General features: G+C 41.0%; 1 protein-coding gene across 5 annotated transcripts in view; it reads right to left on the bottom strand.

Annotated features, from left to right (window-relative positions):
• hdac9 (histone deacetylase 9) overlaps positions 1–21068 on the bottom strand; it is a 503463-nt gene that overhangs the window by 101752 nt on the left and 380643 nt on the right. For all 5 annotated transcript variants that reach the window (XM_033045928.1, XM_033045918.1, XM_033045937.1 and 2 more), the window contains 2 exons: positions 17993–18130; positions 15131–15326 (listed from right to left, as the gene is read on the bottom strand). In XM_033045928.1, the coding sequence (XP_032901819.1) occupies positions 15131–15326; positions 17993–18130 (334 nt within the window). The remainder of the gene's footprint in view (positions 1–15130; positions 15327–17992; positions 18131–21068) is intronic.

Raw genomic sequence — 21068 nt, 5'->3', positions numbered from 1 at the left:
AGTCGCCTAAGTGGGACAGGCCCATTAGCATAGTACCAGGGAAAGTGGAAAAATACATTAAAAAACCCCACATATTTCAATAATGGAATGAATGAGGTACCGCACTCATGAATATTAATTCTCAGTGTCACTAAAGTTGGTTAGCAGTTAATAATTTTTACCACGCATTCTATTGTGCAGTTAGGGGCGGCACGGTGGCACAGTGGTTGAATTGCTGCCTCTCAGCGCTTATAGCGAGACCCGGGTTTGATCCCGACTACGGGTGCTGTCTGTACGGAGTTTGCACGCGATCTTCGGTTTCCTCCCACACTCCAGAGGTTTGTAGGCAAATTTGCTTGGTATGTGTAAATTGTCCCTAGCATGTGTCAGGTAGTGTTAATGTGTGTGGATCACTGGTTGGTGCAAACCCGGTGAGCCGAAAGCCCTGTTTCTGCGCTGTATCTCTAAACTAAACTAAACTAAACTAAATTAAACTTGAGCAGATCTGGCTAACAATTTTATATGTCTAATCAGCATATTTTACATACATGATAGAACTTGCTCAGTGTCTAGTGTTATTAGCAGCGAGTCAGGTGATACTTTTTTTGCAGCTTTTAGAAGAATAAGACATTTTAGAAAATAATATTCAGATTTCTATTTTGAGCTACAAAGGCGTAGTTGGCAGCAGGTACTGTGGGAGTTGCAAATAAATAAAGCTTCAGCTCTTAAGTTTCACAGTAAAATTCAGATACCTAAAATTTCACTGTACCTTAACTGGTACATGTGACAATAAATTGACCTTGAAACCTTGAAACCTTGATCTTTACAGTCCTGAGGCACTAATTTCTATCCCCAGTCTAATGCATTGAAAACAGTGAATGTCCCATAAATTATAAAAGAAAATGAGGAAGAATCTTTTAGCCATGTTTGATAATAGATAATAGATAATATACAATAGGTGCAGGAGTAGGCCATTCGGCCCTTTAAGCCAGCACCGCCATTCAATGTAATTATGGCTGATCATCAGTACCCTGTTCCTGCTTCTCCCCATATCCCCTGACTCCGCTATCTTTAAGAGTCCTATCTAGCTCTCTCTTAAAAGTATCCAGAGAACCAGCCTCCACTGCCCTCTGAGGCAGAGAATTCCACAGACTCACAACTCTCTGTGTGAAAAAGTATTTCCTCGTCTCCGTTCTAAATGGCTTACCCCTTATTCTTAAAATGTGACCCCCGGTTCTGGACTCCCCCACCATCGGGAACACGTTTCCTGCCTCTAGCGTGTCCAAACCCTTAATAATCTTATATGTTTCAATAAGATCCCCTCTCATCCGTCTAAACTCCAGCGTATACAAACCCAGCCGCTCAATTCTCTCAGCATATGACAGTCCCGCCATCCCGGGAATTAACCTTGTAAACATACGCTGCACTCCCTCAATGGCAAGAATGTCCTTCCTCAAATTAGCAGACCAAAAATGAACACAATACTCCAGGTGTGGTCTCACTAGGGCCCTATACAACTGCAGAAGGACCTCTTTGCTCCTATACTCAACTCCTCTTGTTATGAAAGGCAACATGCCATTCGCTTTCTTCACTGCCTGCTGTACCTGCATGCACACTTTCATTGACTGATGAACAATGACCGAAGATTGATGAAAGATACAGCATGGAAACAGGCCGTTTTACCTACCAGTTCATGCTGACCATCGATCACCTGCTTGCAATAGTTCTAGTTATCCCACTTTTGTATTCACTCCCTAAACACATCGGGCAATTTGCAGAGGCCAGTTAATCTACAAATCCACACATCTTTGGGATGTGGAAGGAAGCCGGAGCGCCTGGAAGAAACCCAAGTTGTCACAGGAAGAGCGTGCAAACCTCCCAAGGCTAGGATTGAACCTGGGTAGCTGGTGCAATGAGGCAGAATGTCACCCAGCTGCGCCACTGATGAACACAATACAAAGTTTGGCATAATAGTTGCATGATTCTAATGCAAGTATGAAGAACAAAAGAAATCAAAAATCTCCGCCCAACAGGCGAGACATGCTGTATCTGATTAGTGAATTCCATCAAGATTATTACCAGATTAAAGAGTTCTGGCAGCAGTTCCATGAAAGAAGTCCTTTGCATATTATTAACTGACACTCTGCTTGTAAAGAGTGTTTCAATTCATGACTTTCGACTTCTACTTTAAAGAAAATAATACTTTGATCCAATACCCATTGATGCCAAAATAAAAATTAAAAACTGATGTCATTTATTTGTTTGAGCTGGTATTTATAGTCACATTTTTTTCCAGTTAGTTTCAGATTTTTTTAATGACAGTAATCACTCATAAAAGTTGAGTGTGGATAAAACCAAACACAGATCTGAGTGGTTAAAGCTGTTCTAAAAATACTCAATGGCACTATAGCTTTGATATGAGCGATGTGTTTATAGCAGAAGGGTATAAATGTGCTGCAGAGTTCCTGAAACTTCCACATCGTGATTGAAGTGTTCCATCAAAATGATAGGTCAAAGCTGTGAGCTAATTCCCAGCTCCACATGCTGAGTGAAAGTCAGATGGACCTTTTGACATCCCAAGAATTCTCACCTTCAGCTAGAGTCTCACAGTTTACCATGTGTTCAATTTGCTTCAGGTGTGGGCTCCTTGTCGTGAATGGGAGATATTAGAAGGAATTGTTTTTATTCTTGTTCTCTAGCTTTCTGCTTTAGATTTTCCTAAAATAGACACAAAATACTGGAGTAGCTCAATGGGACATGCAGCATTGCTGGATATAAGGGATGGGTGATGTTTCGGGTCGAGACCCTTCTTCTATACTTACTTAGGTTTGCTGCCACCGCAATTTTAGGTGCCGTCTTGTCAATTCCTTTAATATAGAACTTAGAACTGTACAGAACAGGAAAAGGCCCTTCAGCCTACAATGTCCGTGCTGAACGTGATGCAAGTTAAACTAATCCCCTCTGTCTTCACATGATCATAGAAACATAGAAACATAGAAAATAGGTGCAGGAGTAGGCCATTCGGCCCTTCGAGCCTGCACCGCCATTCAATATGATCATGGCTGATCATCCAACTCAGTATCCTGTACCTGCCTTCTCTCCATACCCCCTGATCCCTTTAGCCACAAGGGCCACATCTAACTCCCTCTTAAATATAGCCAATGAACTGGCCTCAACTACCTTCTGCGGGAGAGAATTCCAGAGATTCACCACTCTCTGTGTGAAAAAAGTTTTCCTCATCTCGGTCCTAAAAGATTTCCCTCTTATCCTTAAACTGTGACCCCTTGTTCTGGACTTCCCCAACATCGGGAACAATCTTCCTGCATCTAGCCTGTCCAACCCCTTAAGAATTTTGTAAGTTTCTATAAGATCCCCCCTCAATCTTCTAAATTCTAGCGAGTACAAACCGAGTCTATCCAGTCTTTCTTCATATGAAAGTCCTGACATCCCAGGAATCAGTCTGGTGAACCTTCTCTGTACTCCCTCTATGGCAAGAATGCATTTCCTCAGATTAGGAGACCAAAACTGTACGCAATACTCCAGGTGTGGTCTCACCAAGACCCTGTACAACTGCAGTAGAACCTCCCTGCTCCTATACTCAAATCCTTTTGCTATGAATGCTAACATACCATTCGCCTTCTTCACTGCCTGCTGCACCTGCATGCCTACTTTTAATGACTGGTGTACCATGACACCCAAGTCTCGTTGCATCTCACCCTTTCCTAATCGGCCACCATTCAGATAATAATCTACTTTCCTGTTTTTGCCTCCAAAGTGGATAACCTCACATTTATCCACATTATACTGCATCTGCCATGCATTTGCCCACTCACCCAGCCTATCCAAGTCACCTTGCAGCCTCCTAGCATCCTCCTCACAGCTAACACTGCCCCCCAGCTTCATGTCATCCGCAAACTTGGAGATTTTGCATTCAATTCCCTCGTCCAAATCATTAATATATATCGTAAATAGCTGGGGTTCCAGAACTGAGCCTTGCGGTACCCCACTAGTCACTGCCTGCCATTGTGAAAAGGACCCGTTTACTCCTACTCTTTGCTTCCTGTCTGTCAGCCAGTTCTCTATCCACATCAATACTGAACCCCCAATACCGTGTGCTTTAAGTTTGTATACTAATCTCTTATGTGGGACCTTGTCGAAAGCCTTCTGAAAGTCCAGATATAACACATCCACTGGTTCTCCCTTATCCACTCTACTAGTTACATCCTCGAAAAATTCTATAAGATTCGTCAGACATGATTTACCCTTCATAAATCCATGCTGACTTTGTCCAATGATTTCACCACTTTCCAAATGTGCTGCTATCCCATCTTTAATAACTAATTCTAGCAGTTTCCCCACTACCGACGTTAGACTAACTGGTCTGTAATTCCCCGTTTTCTCTCTCCCTCTCTTTTTAAAAAGTGGTGTTACATTAGCTACCCTCCAATCCTCAGGAACTACTCCAGAATCTAAAGAGTTTTGAAAAATTATAACTAATGCATCCACTATTTCTGGGGCTATTTCCTTAAGTACTCTGGGATGCAGCCTATCTGGCCCTGGGGATTTATCGGCCTTTAATCCATTCAATTTACCTAACACCACTTCCCGGCTAACCTGGATTTCACTCAGTTCCTCCATCTCATTTGACCCCCGGTCCCCTGCTATTTCTGGCAGATTATTTATGTCTTCCTTAGTGAAGACAGAACCAAAGTAGTTATTCAATTGGTCTGCCATGTCCTTGTTCCCCATGATCAATTCACCCGTTTCTGACTGCAAGGGACCTACATTTGTTTTAACTAATCTTTTTCTCTTCACATATCTATAAAAGCTTTTGCAGTCAGTTTTTATGTTCCCTGCCAGTTTTCTTTCATAATCTATTTTCCCTTTCCTAATTAAGCCCTTTGTCCTCCTCTGCTGGTCTCTGAATTTCTCCCAGTCCTCTGGTAGGCTGCTTTTTCTTATTGTAATATATTTTTTTATTAAAGGTAATCAATTACAGTGCTTCAAACAACTTTATATCAAATTAATTCAATTTGCATTAAGTAAAACACTAATAATACTTATCTACTATTTTTTTTTAGAAATAATGATAGAAAAAGAATAGAACAGTTATAAATCATTAAGAGAGTGATTAAATAATAATTTGATTATATATAAGAAACAAAATATAAGAAAAAAAAAAAAAAAAAAAAAATGAAAAAAATGAAAAACCACAATATGTATTGTTAATAACACTACTACAAGTGATAGTATCAATAAAGACATATATGTTAATTAATATAAAAATGAATTATTCTCACCAAATCCCGCAGGGTGCACGCCGAGCTGTGTTGCCAAGAACAGCTACTTCTCTAAATACTGTATATATGGAGACCATATCTGTTCAAAAGAATTATACTTGTCCAATAGGACAAATCTAATTCTTTCCAGATGTAACGTCTCCATCATCTCTGCTGCCCACATTTTGGTTGTGGGGGATAATGTTCCCTTCCAAAAGTAGGCTGCTTTTTCTGGCTAATTTGTACGCTTCATCTTTTGTTTTGATACTATCCCTGATTTCCCTTGTTATCCACGGATGCACTACCTTCCCTGATTTATTTTTTTGCCAAACTGGGATGAACAATTGTTGTAGTTCATCCATGCAGTCTTTAAATGTCTTCCATTGCATATCCACCGTCAACCCATTAAGAATCAATCGCCAGTCTATCTTGGCCAATTCACTTCTCATACCCTCAAAGTTACCTTTCTTTAAGTTCAGGACCCTTGTTTCTGAATTAACGATGTCACTCTCCATCCTAATGAAGAACTCAACCATATTATTGTCACTCTTGCCCAAGGGGCCACGCACAACAAGACTGCTAACTAACCCTTCCTCATTACTCAATACCCAGTCTAGAATAGCCTGCTCTCTCATTGGTTCCTCTACATGTTGGTTTAGAAAACTATCCCGCATACATTCCAAGAAATCGTCTTCCTCAGCACCCTTGCCAATTTGATTCACCCAATCTATATGTAGATTGAAGTCACCCATTATAACTGTTTTACCTTTGTTGCACGCATTTCTAATTTCCTGTTTGATGCCATCCCCAACTCCACTACCACTGTTAGGTGGCCTGTACACAACTCCCACTAGAGTTTTCTGCCCCTTAGTGTTTCGAAGCTCTACCCATATCGATTCCACATCCTCAAAGCTAATGTCCTTCCTTTCTATTGCGTTAATCTGCTCTCTAACCAGCAACGCTACCCCACCTCCTTTCCCTTTCTGTCTATCCCTCCTGAATATTGAATATCCCTGGATGTTCAGCTCCCAGCCTTGGTCACCCTGGAGCCATGTCTCCGTGATCCCAACTATATCATAGTCATTAATAGCTATCTGCACATTCAACTCATCCACCTTATTACGAATGCTCCTTGCATTGAGACACAAAGGCTTCAGGCTTGTTTTTACAACACTCTTACCCCTTATACTATTATGCTGAAAAGTGGCCCTTTTTGATTTTTGCCCTGGATTTGCCGTCCTGCCACATTTACTTTTCACCTTGCTACCTATTGCTTCTACCCTCATTTTACACCCCTCTGTCTCTACGCTCACACATTTAAGAAACCCTTTCCCTTTAACTCCATCCTCCACTATCCCATTCGACACCCCACCCCCCTTATTCAGTTTAAAACCACCCGTGTAGCAGTGGCAAACCTGCCTGCCAGAATGCTGGTCCCACACCTGTTAAGATGCAATCCGTCCCTTTCCATATCATTCTATTATTTTCAGATCGACAGTGTGTGCCTATCCAGAAGCCTTTCAAATGTCACTATCATATCTGCGTTCACTACCAGGTTAGCCAGGTACCCACTATTCTGCATCCTTTGTTACTTATAAAAGCATATATTTTGCTGATGGCTTCATCATAGTTATTTCCTGCTCGTTAATCAGACTATCTCCATCTTTTGTGTCTGTGCTTTAAGACATCGAAGCCAAAGAAGAACTGCAGTACAGAAGCTTTGCTCTTCAGCACCACCACTGGACTCTACTGAATACAGGGACGAAGCAATGACTGGGTGAAGCATGGGGTCGGTGCACTACACACCTAAACCATCAGCTTTGCACCAGGTATGGCTGGCAAAAGATGTGCAACATAATTCACATGAACATGGCTGATCATTGTGCGATGAAAGAAAGTTTAGTCCACTGACTCAAAACAGTCATGTAGGACCTAATGTTTCACCAGACCAGTGCTCGACAACGTTCTGCGCCGGTACATCACACTTTAGTTTCTGCTGCTAAGGAGGCAATAGGAGCACATAAGTGCGGACGAGGGGTGGAGCATTAGGCATCGTGCAGCAGTGGTCGAGAGTACTTGGTCCTTTGGTGGGACAGGAGTCATATTAATATTATTTTGGTAGCATGCTCTTGTTGGTTAGCTTGGTTGAAGTCCTTGGCTATGAAGCACAAGGCCTCAGGGTACTTTTTCTCAAGGCTATTGGGAAAACGTGTATGGGACAACCACTGCAAGCTCCATGTTCACAAGGCATGGGATGTAAACTTCACTCAGGATCGCCAAAGTGGATTTCCCGCAGCAGGTACTAAGGGTGGCACTTTAACGCAAGATATACTAGGTTCACGGTGCAAGAACTCAGCAGGACTGCCACGTCCGAGCACTATGAAATTTTGATTCAAAACAGATCCTTCCTCCCATACCTTGCCCGTGGATGCCACACGGTTCATCCGGTGAACTGAGAAGCCGTTAGGTTACATGGAATAGTCATGTGAAGCATGTGTGAATCATGTCTCTATGAAACAGGGAACACAACAGTCTCTCAGGTCTCTAGGGAAGGGGAGTCTCGCTTTAAATGTATCCAACTCGTTTTCAATAGCTTGGATATTTGCCAGGAGTAGGGAGGGGAGGGGGGGACTTGAAATTGTGCTATTTCAGTCTCTAATGCAGACCAACACATCTCCCACACCTCCGGGCGAAGTGGCTGCAACTGGTCAGAGCTGGCAGTGTGCGGAATCGGTTGTTCCAGGTGATAAGTGCGTGTGTTCCATGGGGACCAGGAGTCGGGTCGCAGGTTCATTCACCCACAGGGTTGGACTCTCTGTCTGGTCAGACGTCGATGTTGGGCTGCAACACAAAACGTCGCCCATCTATTCCCTCCACAAATGCTGGCTGACCCACTGAGTTACTCTTACACTTTGTGTTTTGCCATTGGTCCAAATATTGAACTGTGTCTCTCTCCACACATGCTGTCTGACCAGCTGCATTTTTTCAGCATTTTCTGTTTCCTTTGCAGGATTCCTTTCGATGGTCTTCTCATTCCCTTTGAAGATGGTGTAAAGGAGAGGGGCAGAACACTTGAAAGGCTACCCTACATAAGAAATGGATGTTATCAAGTCAGATATATGTTATACCAGTATCCACCTTGGGCGAATCAGAGTACTGATTTTTTAGACTTTAGAATTTACTTTAGAGATACAGCGTGGGAACAGGCTCTTCAGCTCACCCCGTGCACTAACCTACACACACACAACATGCTCAATCTTTACAATTTACCAAAGCTAATTAGCCTGCAAATCTGTCCGTCTTTGGAGCGTGGGAGGAAACCTGAGCACCCAAAGAAAACCCACAAGTTCATAGGGAGAAAGTACAAACTCCATGGGGCATCAACCATCTTAACTTTTCTACTTTGTTATCTATTCTAACCTCACTTTCCAGTCTGAAGAAGGGTTCTCACCCATCCTTTTTCTCCAGAGATGTTGCCTAACCCACTGAGTTACTTCAGCCATTTGTATTTATCTTTATGTACAAACTCCATACAGACAGCACCCGTAGTCAGTATCGAACACGGGTCTCTGGCGCTGTAAGGCAACACTCTACCGTTGCGTCATTGTGCCACCCTGTTGGACCATTTCAGTATTCTTCAATGGTTCAATGCTACTTAATTAGTCACATATACCGAGGTAGCGTAAAATGTATTTTTGTATACAGTTCAGTACAGGTATCTCTATAAGTAAGCACTTAGATACACCTTAGATAAGCATTCCAGGTACATTACAAATGTATAGCAGTGATACACTGAGACAGTATAAAGAGTCGCCAGATTTGGTGACAATTTCAAGTCCCTGTTTTTGGTTAAGTGCTCCACTGCTCCGTGCAGCTGCAGGCCGCGTCTGGTGCACGCGGTCAGCCTTTCAGATTGGAGCCGTCCAGCCAAGCCCCAGGCTGCTGCCGGGCCTGCAGTGACCCATCCCACCCCACCACCGAGGTGCACTGCACTGTCTCCTGCAGCACGTCTGCTGTTCGGTCCTCTGATCTGAATCCTTCGTCTCCCATCCACGGGGTGAGCAGGGCCTGGACTGGGCGGCTTCCCGGTTGCGTGATGGCCAACCAGGCTTGCTGACGGCCAACCAGGCTTGCTGTCGGGAATGGCTACGGTACCTCGGGATAACCTTCTATCGCACAGCACAAGCCATCTCTTGGTATTCCATGTCTGAACTCTTGGATACTTTAAAAAGGAAATCCATTCAGACTCTCGTTGTGCTGCCAGGAACAAGGGTGCCAGATACAATGTGAATACTTGTCTTCTACCATTCATGTAGCAGCAAACCACTCCTACCCCAGGCTCAGTTTGTGAGACAAACTGTCTGTGAGGGCAAACAGGAAGGAACTGCAAATGCTAAACCAAAGATAGACACAAAAATGCTGGAGTAACTCAGCGGGTCAAGCAGCATCTCTGGGGAAAAGGATTAGGTGACATTTCAGGTCGAGTCCCTTCTTCAGACTGGTATGTGGACCGTGGGGTAGTGTGTGCAGCTGCTCAGTGTTGAAATGTGGGGCAGCAACCTCTTTATTTGTTGACAGACCACATGGATCCTTCAATTTCTCTCAACGCCTGTCAGGCTGCACAATTCATAGAAAGCCTCTTCTCTCTGAGCCATGGCTGATACTTTACTGCCAAAGTTGCCATTTTCTCAGCACTCCAGCTCCTCACAGCTATTTCAGTAATGCATCTCGGCACATAATTCTACAATTATGCCTTTTAGTGCTCATTCCAAAGGCAATCTCATTCTTAGGAACACACCCTGAACTATAGGGAAGTACCTACGTTTTTCTGAAGTAAAACTCACTGACAATGCTGGTAGTACTCAACAGATCATCGTATCTGTGACAAGAGAAATACAGCGAACACTTAAATTGATGAAAGGTCTTCAAGCTGAACTGTTTCCTGCAGTTTTTTCCACTTTTCCTTTTGTCTTTGAGTTTGCCCTCAGGAAATCTCCCTTCACCAAGGATCGTATGTACACGATACGTTCTTCAGCTGGGCTTGCAGACTAATCATTGACAAGGACATCTTTGCCAGTGTCTGTGAGGATGAGCAGAACTGTGGATATTTGACTAGTTTAGTTTAGATACAGCACAGAAACAGGGCCTTCGACCCACCGAGTCCGCGCCGACCAGCGATCCCTGTACACGAGGACTATCCCACACCCTAGTGACAATTTACAAATCTTTCCGTAGCCAACCAACCAACAAAACGGTACATCTTTGGAGTGTGGGAGGAAACTGGAGCACTTGGGCAAAACCCACGTGGTGACGGGGAAGAACATACAAACTCTGTATGGACATCACCCGTAGTCAGGATCAAACCCGGGCCTCCAGCATTGTTAGGCAGCAACTCTACCGTTACACCACCATGCCACCTCCATGTCTAGATTACTTCAGGCTAACATTCATTTTGCGAGGACTTTATCAATGCACCAATGCTTACAGCACCTGATATGTGCAGTGTATCAGTGGCTTCAAGGCTTTGTTTTGGGCTCTAATGGCTGTCTATTACAGGAAGATATGGAGGCTTTGGAGAGGGTGCAGAAAAGGTTCACCAGTATTAGCAATAAGGAGAGGTTAGCTGAAATTGTTTTCGCTGGAGTGTTAGAGGTTGAGGGGAGACCTGATAGAAGTATATAAAATCATAAGCACCAGATAGGATAGACAGGGAGAACCTGTTTCCCAGGTTGAAAATATCAAAGGGAATATCTTTAATGTCAGAGAGGGAAAATTTAAAAGAGATGTGCAGGGCAAGCTATTTACATGGAGAGTGGTGGGTGCCAGGAACGCGCTGCAGAGAATGATGGTGGATGCAGATACAATAGTGATGTTTAAATGGCTTTTGGATAGGCACATAGATATGCAAGAAATGAAGGGATATCGACCCTGTCCAGCCAGAGGAGATTAGTTTGCCTTGGAATCACTTTTGACACTGATGTTGTGGGCTGAAGGGCCTGTTACTGTGCTATGCTGTTCTAAATTCAACATTTAAGAGGGAATAGAGGGATACGGACCATGTACAGGCAGACGAGGTTAACTGGATTGGCATCATGGTTGGCACAGGCGTAGTGGACTGAAGGAGCTCTGAAAGACAATTGTATTCCTTGAAGTGCATTAACTAGAAAGAGTGTCTTCCTGTGACGTGAACTGCCATGCTTTACCATTGAGTTCAACCTTCTGGTGCTTCTGGACATCGGGCAGGTCTTCCACCTCTGGACACTAGGCAGGTCGAGTCCAGTGCAGGCTCAGCAGGCAGATTTTTCTGCCTAAAGGCCAAGAGGGGTTTATCAACACAGTATAGCTGTCCATGTGGATCTGCTGGCTTCTTAATAGAAGATCTTCCCTGCCACATTTTGCTGTAACAGATTTATAGATAGCCTGAAGAAAATCACCTCCATGAATTATAGAAACAGAGGCAATCACAGCTTGTACCAAGTTTGCTCCCAGCAACAGCTTCAATCCAGGTCGGGTTCCATATTAATATTTAAGTAGGCCAACTGTGAAAGACTGTTCAAGCTGCTGATCATAATGTTTGCTGAAATTTGTTCCAGTCAAGTGGCAGTTGTGACCAAAAAATGTATCCTGAGACTGGTTGCGTGAGATGTGAAAATTATAACTAGTTGACGTAAATAATGAAGTGTTTTTGGCAGCTGCTGTGATACTGGATAAAGCACTGCATCATCACTTGGGTTTAGGATATGTTTGCATGTGTATTGTTTGTCTGTGATTCTCTTATTTTCCACAGAGGAATAGGTAACTGTTTAGAAACATAGAAAATAGGTGCAGGAGTAGGCCATTCGGCCCTTCAAGCCTGCACCGCCATTCAATATCCAACTCAGTATCCTGTACCTACCTTTTCTCCATACCCCCTGATCCCTTTAGCCACAAGGGCCACATCTAATTCCCTCTTAAATATAGCCAATGAACTGGCCTCAACTACCTTCTGTGGCAGAGAATTCCAGAGATTCACCACTCTCTGTGTGAAAAATGTTTTTCTCATCTCGGTCCTAAAAGACTTCCCCCTTATCCTTAAACTGTGACCCCTTGTTCTGGACTTCCTCAACATCGGGAACAATCTTCCTGCATCTAGCCTGTGCAACCCCTTAAGAATTTTGTAAGTTTCTATAAGATCCCCCCTCAATCTTCTAAATTCTAGCGAGTACAAGCCGAGTCTACCCAGTCTTTCTTCATATGAAAGTCCTGCCATCCCAGGATTTTTCAGAGGTTAATACATATTAATGTCCTAATGCTTTAATCTACTGCAAAATTAAATCCACACCCTTCTTTCTTTGTGCAGCCTCCTACAAATTGATTCTCTTTGCACAACACTTGGATATTATAAACTACCATTTTCTAATACTCATGCATATGCATCTTCCAAAAGCGGTCAACGAATCATGAAAAAAAACATTAACCCTCAAAGATTTATTTTTTTTCCAAAATTCTCCATGTCTAAATCTAATATTATCACTCCAACTTGCTACCTTGATGTGTTTAAGAAAGAATTGCAGATGCTGGAAAACTCGAAGGTAGACAAAAATGCTGGAGAAACTCAGCGGGTGAGGCAGCATCTATGGAGCAAAGGAATAGGTGGCGTTTCAGGTCGAGACCCTTCAACAGACTGATGTGGGGGTGGGAAGAATAAAGGACGAGGCGGAGACAGTAGGCTGTGGGAGCGCTGGGAAGGGGAGGGGAAGGAGGGAGAAAGCAAAGAATACCTGAAATTGGAGAAGTCAATGTTAAATGTCAAAGTCAATGCTACCTTGAATTAATGAATATGAGAGGAAAAAGACCAATTACACTGAACTGGTAAATGAAGCTGCCCAGAATGGCTGGAAGACCAAGATATTCCCTGTAGAAGTGGGATACAGGGGATTTGTTGCTACATCTATGACCAGTCTATTGAAAAAAATGTGGGTAAGGGGTCGCTCCCTCCTACAAGCAATTAAGTCATTGTCAAATTCAGCAGAAAAAAGCTGCAATTGGCTTTGGATTAAAAGGAAAAAGAACAATTGGGCTGCAGTATGAGGGCAGGAGGGCATGGAACTGAGGGGAGTGTAACTGGGATGCCAGGTATCACCGTTGAGCCCTCTGGAAACGTTGTGGACTTACAAATCAAACGTCAAAGAAGGAGGTGCCCCCCTGATGACGTACCCACCCTACCTTTCACCACTACAATCCCACTGCCAATATCAAGAGTGCCAACTTACTGCAGGTATTGAAACATCAAGCCCTATTAACTCTATATATTGTGCAAATTTGAACTAGGAATATTTCTAAATTAGCATAAGATATGTAACATTGAAATGCAATTGTATCTAAATACTGCTCAAAATTTTTTTTACCATGTGCAAGATAGTTAGGCTAACTGTGATGCATTGCTAGGAGACCAATACTAACTTGAGGAACAACATCTCATCTTCCGTTTGATTATATTACAGCTTCTGGACTCTGTATAGACTCCAACTTCAGATTGCTCAACTTGCTCTAGGCCTTAGAACTGGCCTTTTCTGTCATATATCATCCTTCTTTCACAATTATTTTTTCTTATACCCTTAGCGTGGCTAACTTGCTCAACATATTCCTTAGTCCTCTGTTAGGAACACGTTACACTTTTTTGGCTGTGGTATTATTCTCTTAATGCCCCTATTAACTTATTTGACTGGGTGATCCACAGTAATCCCGGCCCAATCCTATCACTGATATTCTCTTTGCCATGTAAAACTTTTTTTTTCTCCTGTCCATTTCTGATGAAGGATCCCTGACCTGATACCTTAATTGTGTTTCTCATTTCACAGATGTTGCCTGACTATGAATATTGTACATGCATGCCTGATGGTTGGCACTGATTCACTGGCCCAAAGGACCTGTTTCTATGGTGTACCTCTCTCTGACTCTTTGACTTTATGAGCGTCCTATTAGTTCTGATCAAATAACTGCATTCCCCTGGGAGCAAGGGCCAATATTTGAGCAAGGAAGGTTGAGAAAGGTGTTGGGCCAATGGTACAGACTTGTTTAAATCTGTCTTTCCTGATGTTGCCCCTGTTTGGCTATGTTCATAGCTTGCATGCTGAAGAGAAGCAAAAGTTAATTGGTGACAGATTGTGCTGGAACAGTTTCATACAACTAACTGGGAAATAACCCGTTTGAAGATAATGCACCTGCACATTTCTTATCTTTGGCTATGATTTTCTGGCTCAGTTTACCATTGATTTATACTGATGTGGTCTTACTTCATGTAAGCATCTTCCAAGCAAACAAACCCCTATATCTATCATGATGGGCATTTTAAATGCTTCATGGGCTATCCTTCTGCTTCCTGATCCAACATGGCGGACACCCCACTTTCAAGGTATAATAAGCACTCAATAGTTGCCACATTGATCTTTGAGACCACCAATTTCCATCTTTGAAGAAAGGTTTACTTCACAATCCAAAAATTACAGTATGTAATTTATAGATTACAGATTTCATATTACAATTACAATCTGCAATTATAGATTACATACAGTATCCTGCAGCCAGACTGACAAGACCATTCTTTAAAAGTTATATTCTGAACATTACCACAAAGAGAGGGGAAAAAGGTTTTGTCTGTACATTTGTGTTTATCAATATTCTAGATTTATTGAGAAACACTGTCATTTCTTTGACCATTGTAAAGGAGACAGCCAGGTATGAATTTGAAAGCAGAATAATTGTTGTATAAAGTTCCCTTTTCCTCCTTTTATGAAAAAGACCTGATTCCATGTTTTCACAAAAATATAAAGCAATCATAGTATGACCTTTCAGCACAAATCCAAATGTTTCAGTTACTAATTTAGACTCACCGGTTGTGAGCGGACTCTGTCTTCGAGCCTGTTCCATCAGTAGTACGTGATGCAGCAGAGCTTGATGGGTGCTGTTAACCTTCCCGTCAAAAGGTGCAGGTGGCAAGAAAGCAGATGAAGTACTTCGTCTGAACTGAGCCGCAAGAGCTGTTCCCTGAATGGGATGTCTGTCAGAAGTTTGGTTTGCTGTTGAGACCTACAACAATTTTTTTAATTTAAGTTAAAATGTAATTTGGAATGCATATCTTGCACACTGTTTAATTAATTTATCTTTCTTTGTCAGTGTAAAAACATCTGTAAAGCTAAAGAAACATTTTCAAGATCCATCACCACACATCCCTATTGCCCCGTCAGCTCAACATACAGATCAATAGATACCTTGGCCATCTTGGACATTCTATCTTTGATACCCCTAAAAAGAGCTGTAATTATTTTGAGACTTTAAGAATGTGTCTGAAACCATGCTCAGACCTAGGAAACCATTCTTATAGGGTCAGTTAATAATCGCATTGGTGTTTGCTTTATTAAAATTAGTTGCTCTTACCCATGTTCCAATAGTAATCAGCAGTCAATGTACTTAATTGAGTGTAAAGTAAGTGAGAGAATACAGAGATGGTCGAGAAACACTACAGAAATGCGATATACATTTTTCAGCTGAGGTCTTGCACAGCTTATATTTGTCACTGCCTAGAAGCACTTGGGGACATCTAGTGGAGTAATGATGGTCCAAACTCCCTTGCAAGCCTCGGACAAATACCTGGTGTTGACATACTCTATAGGCAGCAGTAGAAGCAGTATTAAATAACCCAGTCTCAATTGATGAGGCAGTCTATGATCATTTAACACGTGTACAGATTTTCTATTACTCTATTTCTGCACTTTATCTATACCAGAACGCTGGTAGCCTCTGGTGCTGACCCATCTAGAGTACCTAGGGTAATATGGGGGTCACCTCCATCAAGTGAAGGGAATTGATGCCCATGTATATATTGTCCATAAAACTATACTCGGTGTTCGCTATTCTGGAATGCTACAAAACAATATTCTAGTTCAGTACTGGGAGTCTTTGCAATAAGTATTGAAATCTTCCTAAATTACTTTTTTTTTTAAAGTCTGGATTATTTTAATGGCTTAGATCCCAAGAGTTTTGCCACATTTGTCATAAAAGAGATATGATAGGCTCCAAATAAGTGCTTGACTCTTTCCTGGCCAGATCATGAGGAGGCCTAATGTCAGCAAACCCCACCGTGGCTTCTTTCTGAGTCTGATCTCTCAATGTCATAGGCCCAGTATGGTGGATGCAAGGGAGACACAATAAGCCTGGGAGTTGCTGGACCTGATTTGACCATAGATTGATGGCATCCTTTCAAACATTTGCAGAGTTATTGCAAGCATACCATCCAAATGAATGAATGAATGAATGAATAGTTTATGAATTAATAGTTTATTTAGGTCATAAATTAAAAAGACCAAAACTTTACAATCTGTGTGAACATGAACCAACACTGTATCCATTTCACACAACGTTCACATAATCAATGACCGAAAAAGGAATAGGCTGAAGCCACAAAGCTTATTTTTGCCTATCCTATCAACAATTGGAGTACAGTCCTAAGCTACTATCTAGCTCATTAGAGACCCTCAGACTACTTTTAATCGGACTTTACTGCACTTTAACTTTGCACTAAACATTATTCCCTTCATCATGTATCTGCACACTGTGGAATGCTCAATTGTAATCATGTACAGTATAGTCTTTCCGCTGACTGGTTAGCAGGCTACAAAAATCATTTCACTGTACCTCGGTACACATGACAATAAACTAAACTAAACCTAAAGTTAACTGGACAATCTCTTCCTCTGCATCTTCACCTCTGGACGTCGAGGCAGTTCTTAGGTTGTTCAACAACTTAAAAATGCTCTAAACAGGCCAATTCTACTAGTGCAAAGACATTTATCTCATCACTTGATTTTTAATAGTTGCAAACATAAAATAACTAAGAGATGAATTTCGAAAAGAAACGCAGCTATAATGTAAAATTGGCTGACAATTTCCTATGGCACATTCTCAGTGTTATCACATATTTGAAGGCAGGCAAATGAATTTGAAAACATTTCTGAAACAGTTGTTATTTTGCCCTGGATTAAACACAGTTTTCACATTACAACATTTTTGTTCATAATTTTTGGATTTGTGTATTATATAAGGAACCAGGAAATACAGCATTAAATTATGCTGGGAAAAAAATTGACAAAGAGGAAAAACAGACTAGAAATAATAATACACCAGGAGCTGCTTGGCAAGTCACTTCCCGCTATTCAGGCTGTGGTGAATTGAGTTACTTCATGTCAATCATTAAATCTAAACTACCACAGCTATTTGAATTCTGACAGAAATTGCTTTGGTGTGAAGAAAGTCCAGGAATGTAATCTTCAACCTCTTTACCATCATGGCACTGGCCTTAGTCAGGAACAAGTCTACTTCTTATTTTATTATTCTTAGAAAAAGTCCTCTTGGTTTCCTTTTGTTGTGCAAAGTCTGCATCTCAAAGAGTGATTAGGTAATTTGCTCTTGTGACTTCAATGGTTTCTTTGATGGTGTCAAGAAATTATACTCTCAAGCCTGGTCTCATCCACCTTCCACTTGGTAATTCTCCCAATTAAGGTTACAGACTCAGCTCTATGGACAGGTGCAGACCCCACTACTCTAGACTTACACCAGATATTTTTTTTTTGTTGAAGTATGGTAACAATATTACAATACTTGACTGTATCACAGGAAGTCAGGATGGATTATTATGTAGTTCAAACAATATTACAGATAAGAGAAATTAAGTAACCCTTCGACTCATAATTACGTACGTTGATCTGAGAGGCAGCAGAAGAGACAGCAGTAGCTGGGAGACGCAGAGTAATATTGGGCAATGATGGTGATGTGTAGAGATTTATTGCATTCACTGATCCATCCCTGTTCAGAATCCTGTGATGCAGCTGCAACTGCTGTTGAGAAGAACAACTGTAAGACTTGGTTCATCAAATACACCTCACAATGGTTAAATAGCCTTTTGCAAAACTCTTGATTTAAAGCATAGCTCAGGATTCAGGGAGGATAGGAGCAGAGAGGGGTGGGTTGGAGGATGGTGGGGTTGAAGGTCCGGAATTAAACTGGGTTACAGATGGAAGTCATCTTGTTTCACAAGTATTTGCTTTATATATGCTTTTTAAAGGGACATTGCCATTTGCCAAGAAAGTATTTAAAACAGGTAACAATTAAGCACAGCTGAATGTGTTCACAGAGTAATGAGATTACAGAACAAAAGTGAGTTTCAAAATAGGATTTTGATCATTTTTGAGGACCGATACTTAAGAGTGGATTTGCATGTTTGCAAGGGGATATCGTGAGCCACCTGTGTGCAACAGAGAAAAGAAAATCTGTGGAAAAAATTAGATAACTCTTGCAGAAACTCTTCAACTTTCCCTCCAGCATTATTCAACATGTCGGTTGTGAGACCTTGCGAATAGATAACCCTGGAAGTATGCCAGAGTGTTGTAAAAGATCGAGACAATATTGATGACTATATTGATGCACAATGTTCTTGATTACTAGGTGTTATTGGCTATGAATTTTTTTTTTTTTAATGGGTATTTTCAATGTAACCAAAATAATTAGGGTTGGTAAATTCACATTGTCAAATATGTATAGGATTTTTGGCTCCGAAACAACACTTATGGGACACAAGAAGAATTTAAATCAATAGGGGTTGATGTGGATTTAACAAAGTTGCACTCCTGACATGCAAAGTAAAAGAGACTTTGTTCTGGTGTGCAGGGGGTACAATGATGATATCATATTGCATGCTACAGTCGCATTCCTGCTAGTCAGATATTCCCTGTGGAATTTCAGAACAGCTGTACAAAGGCAAGGATAACCAGGCAAATGGAGAATGTGAGGATATGCTGTGGAATCAATTTTCTCTCTAATTTATTTGAAAATAAATGGAGAAATCTTGGCAGATATTTTGAGAAATGAAGTACACAAGCAAACAAATGAACAATAGCTGCCCCTAAACATCAGGAGCCATTTCCCATTCCTTCCCAGGCATTTGTTATTTTCTATGCATAGAAATATTTTTGTTCTTGTGAGTATTGTGACATTTGGGACTGCTTTGGAGCTTTAGGTCAATGAATGTGGGTTAAATTCCTAATTTCATACAGGGGCTTGTATGAGCTAACCATAAAGTTATGAAGGTTGAAGGGTCATTATTGGTTGTAACCAACATTTATAATTCTTTCAGAAGTCTTGCTATTCATGGCAGTTTTAAAATGCTCATAAGACACTAGGGAAGTTTAAACATAGCTTCCTCCTTTCTTAACATGTCAAAAAATAGTATTGAGCTTTAAAACCGTGGATAGTGGAAGTTGTGCCCAAATCATGTCGTAAGTAGTTCTGTGATTGAAGAGATACCCCTACATAGACCATTCTTGCTCATTTACTGGAATTCTATTCAAAACCACATGGTTTAAATACGGTTTAGAACTCACTGTCCATCTGCCTTGGAGGGCAGTACATTAGGTAGGCACTAATAATGGAGATGAGAATAAGCTTGCAATGGAAAAAAAATATCATTTTTAAATCATGTTAATCTACAGCTAGCAATGTGTTTATCAAACAGCAGAATTCAGTTCTGATGAACGGTCATCAACTTGAAACATTAATTTTGTTTCTCTCTTCTTAGATTGTTTAACCTGTTGAAAGATCTCCATGATTTCTTTTCTTTTTATTATGTTGAAGAGGAACTCTATTATTATCTACAGCAAATTAAGTTGCTTTATTGGGAAATCTATTTCATGTTCTGCAAGGTACATCAGTTTCTGGAGAACATTGTACTTAATTGAGATAATTTAAGACCAAAGATTACACAGTAGGGTTACATCTGCTTAATAACACCTATTCATTAAATTAATACTTTTCTTCTTTTTCTCAGCTGCAATATGATTTAGTGCAGGGTACAATGCACTGTGAATGTTGCAATGTTGAGGTTTAACACCAGGTATTTTTTTCTCAGGTTCAATTCCTCAGATCAATAATACTGTTCAGAATCAATCTCTGTGAATCTATCCAGGTAACATGCAATGAGGCCTGTGTTATAAAGCATGCATTTCAGTCCACAGATTCCATCATTACTCTTTATGCATTATTTCCTGTTCAAGTGTCAATAGGATACACGACCTGAATAAATTTGGGTTATACACTAATGAACCTATTAACCTTTGTAAGTGATGGCTCGAGACTCAATTATTCCTGCACAAAATGGCAGAAACTAATACATGCACCCATTGTTAACCCCCAATGTGAATGGCTCTTCATAGTTGACATGGGAGTTCCTAAAGGTTTGTAGATAGTTTTCTCAACGAGACAATTAAAATAATTGAATTCACTAGATCTGCTAATCAAACATATAGGCAAACCATTAAGAGTTTACATTTTAATTGAATAGGCTGGTCCACCCTCTGATTGCTGTTCAAGGCATAACAGTTATGGACTATAAATGTATCGAAACAAGAGGGAAAATTTATAATGAATCAACCTGTGTTTTTAACCAATACATAGATAGACACAAGTAAGCACGAAGTCAATACAAAGACACATTTTTGTCAGAGTAACATTGACAATGAAGATGGGCAATAGTCAATGAACAGAACTTAACATGTTTCAAAATGAGTGGAAATATATGATATATATTTTTCTTTGTTTACACAGTACATTACGGCTATCCATGATTTGAAATGATACGCCATCAATGAGGAGAAAAATATATAGATTTAAGTACACTTCATGGTATTTCTCAGATATGCCACAAAATCTTTTTAAAAATGCATGATATTAAAAAGCAATACAACAAACATTTAGTCAAGACGAAATGGAGGAAATAACACT

The sequence above is a fragment of the Amblyraja radiata genome, chromosome 2 (genome assembly GCF_010909765.2).
Source record: "Amblyraja radiata isolate CabotCenter1 chromosome 2, sAmbRad1.1.pri, whole genome shotgun sequence".
NCBI lineage: Eukaryota > Metazoa > Chordata > Chondrichthyes > Rajiformes > Rajidae > Amblyraja > Amblyraja radiata.
The sequence above is the reverse complement of the archived record's forward strand: the minus strand, read 5'-3'. Positions and strand labels throughout refer to the sequence as shown.